At 37.1% G+C, this 2745-nt stretch overlaps 1 protein-coding gene across 1 annotated transcript; it reads left to right on the plus strand.

Moving 5' to 3' along the window:
* Positions 1–697: 697 nt before the first annotated feature.
* Positions 698–2497, plus strand: LOC106304386 (protein CHROMOSOME TRANSMISSION FIDELITY 7). Its single transcript, XM_013740795.1, has 6 exons — positions 698–964; positions 1105–1342; positions 1423–1521; positions 1596–1664; positions 1837–2165; positions 2243–2497. The coding sequence occupies exons 1-6, from the start codon at positions 798–800 to the stop codon at positions 2385–2387; spliced, it is 1047 nt and encodes a 348-aa protein (XP_013596249.1). The 5' UTR covers positions 698–797; the 3' UTR covers positions 2388–2497.
* Positions 2498–2745: the final 248 nt, after the last annotated feature.

A 2745-nucleotide genomic window follows, 5' to 3' on the forward strand; every position in this document is an offset into this window, starting at 1 on the left:
TTTTCATTTAAATAATTACATCTTTTTAATTTAAATACTAACTAATACACAACTCTTGAAACAAATAATGAAAGGACATATCTTAATATATAATGAAAAGACACAACTTTTAACAAGAAATAAAATTCTTATAAAACATACAACTTTTCAACATTGTTTGGGTTTGCTATTATTAATTTTTTTTTTCTTCACCATTTTACTTGATTACAGTGGCGGAGCCACATTGAATAACAGGGGGCAGCTACCCCCAACTCATTTTAAAGATTCAGTGTAAAACATTGACTAGTTTTCAATTTGCCCCCATATTTTTTAACAAACCTATCCTTAGTTCTATGCATAATTTTATTTTGCCCCCCACAATTTTTTTCTCTAGCTCCGCCCCTGCTTGATTAGTAAAAATTATGCCTTGAGAAGACATGTACATTGGACTATTTATAGATTTTCAAAATTTTGTTTGAAGAGTCACATCTTTTGAATTAAAAGGTTGTGTCTTTTTGTAATAATATTTATATGAAGAATCACAACTTTTCAATATAAATGGTCACATTCTTTCAATATAAATAGACATTTTTAAATAAAAAGGCACAACTTTTAGTTGTTGAAAAAACACAACCTTTCAACATAAGTGGAATTCACAACCTTTTGAATTAATTGGGATTGCTATTATTAGTAGATTAATTGATTTGATAACGTTATTTCCTCGTGGCGGGAAAATAAAATTCCGGTGGCGCCAAAATCGGAGAAGAAGAGGAAAGGGGGCAAAGCAAACCCTAAGAACAATTCCGATTCTGTAAGCTATGCAAGCAAAGATCAACTCTTTCTTCAAGCCCTCTTCTTCCTCTCCGTCTCCCATCGCCGACGTCTCAGCAACAACACCAGAAGCAGACGATGGTTTAGCCGTGTGGGAGAAAAGTCGAAACGTCATCGTTAATACCTACGAGCGTCGATCCGCCACGGTCAATAGGTATATGAATCATCTCCTTAGGCTTATGAAAGAATCGATCTTTGATATGTGGTATATGAATCATCATCTGGGCTTTCTATTTTGGGTATAAAGTTTGGATTTTTCTTAATTTTTCGAAAATTTGATTTGGTTTATTACAGAAGTGAAGTGCTTAAGGGATGCATCGGGAATCCACCACTGAGGAAAGGATCTTCTTTTGGGTCGAAAAACCTCAGCAAGAAGCGGAGTTATACACAGTTCCACTTAGAGTTGGGCCAATCTGATTTTCTTCTCAGACATTGTTCAGAGTGTGGAGCTACGTATGCTCCTGGGGATGAGTTAGATGAGAAGAGCCATCAAAGCTTTCACAAGGACTATATGTATGGTATCCCCTTTAAGGTTAGGATGACTGTGACCTTGAAGATATATTGTTTCCTTGGATTGTTTGATTAAGTGTTGGGTTTTTGAATTGTTCTCAGGGCTGGCAGAACGAGAGAGTGTTCGCATCGCCTTCTTTCAACAAGAACCGCATTGTTATGGTGTTATTGGAAACGGATTCTCCTGCACACAGAAACAAGGTTCGTTTTCCTTTCACAATGCTGTTTCCTGTACTGGGTTAGAGGATCTAATGGCTTATTGTTTGCACTTGTAGGTGCAAGAGGTTATGAAAATGATGGAGGTTGAGTTGGGTGAGGGTTGGATTCTTCACAAACGTTGTAAGGTATGAGTCCTAACAAACATTGTTTTTTGATAAACTCATACATGATTATTTAGTACCTAATGTCTACCAACTGCGATCTGATAGTAACCTGTTGGGGCCAAAGAACCAAGATGTTTTGAATAGTTTCTTTACTTCCACAGCGGTTTCAAAGAGCTACCTTGTTATGTGGCAGGTATATCTATATGTCTCCTCTCAGAGGATCAGTGGATGTTTAGTTGCGGAGCCAATTAAGGAAGCATTTAAGATCAAATCTCCTCTTGAGGATGAAAAGCGCTTAAAGAAAGAGAGCTCTTCTTTGCCTTCAACGTCCATTCAGTTTGGAAACATTGTGTTGCAAAGACAAGTATCAAAAAGATGTCGAGAATCTAATGGCAAATTGGATAACGGAGCCATTGTATGTGAAGAGGAAGCTAAACCGGCTGTTTGTGGGATCAGGGCTATCTGGGTCTCGCCTTCGAACAGAAGAAATGGCTTAGCTACACGGTTACTTGATACCGCGAGGTAAAAGGACTATTCTTAGCAGCCAACCAACCAACCACCTGAAACCATTCTCATTTTTATATGTATGTAAACCGCAGGGAAAGCTTCAGCAGTGAGTGCGTTTTGGAGAAGTCGCAGTTGGCGTTTTCTGAACCAAGCTGTTTGGGAAGAGCTTTTGGATCCAATTATTTTGGAACTTGTTCACTCTTAGTTTACAAAGCTCAAGTAGAAAGGCTCGATTAAAACAATATAGCTTTGCATTTTTATGGGATGTTATGTCACATTTTTATAATGAAAATGATTGTATTAAATCAAACTCAATCTACAACAAATACAAATAGAGAAGTCATTTCAAATGAGTAAAACTCACTTTTTCCATAACTAAATTCTAAATGCTTTTGTGATAAATGTTGATTGGATAACGACGAGCATAATAATGCTTATACTAATGTTCTACCAATCAAGTCCTAATTCATGCCTTGATTTGTCTGGAGCTCAGGTCCAAGAGTGGAAAGCAAAGTAATAGTTTGCCGATAGAAACTAGCAACCAACCATCTGACACAACGCAAGAACAACATCTGGTGTCTTTGCTTGATTTTAG

The sequence above is a fragment of the Brassica oleracea genome, chromosome C7 (genome assembly GCF_000695525.1).
Source record: "Brassica oleracea var. oleracea cultivar TO1000 chromosome C7, BOL, whole genome shotgun sequence".
Classification (NCBI taxonomy): Eukaryota; Viridiplantae; Streptophyta; class Magnoliopsida; order Brassicales; family Brassicaceae; genus Brassica; species Brassica oleracea.

Bases quoted from the DNA above. Each gene is read 5' to 3' on its own strand.
- LOC106304386 (XM_013740795.1), top strand. From the start codon at position 798: ATGCAAGCAAAGATCAACTCTTTCTTCAAGCCCTCTTCTTCCTCTCCG. The intron at 1,343-1,422 runs GTTAGGATGACT...AATTGTTCTCAG, and splicing joins TGTATGGTATCCCCTTTAAG to GGCTGGCAGAACGAGAGAGT. The intron at 1,665-1,836 runs GTATGAGTCCTA...GTTATGTGGCAG, and splicing joins TTCTTCACAAACGTTGTAAG to GTATATCTATATGTCTCCTC.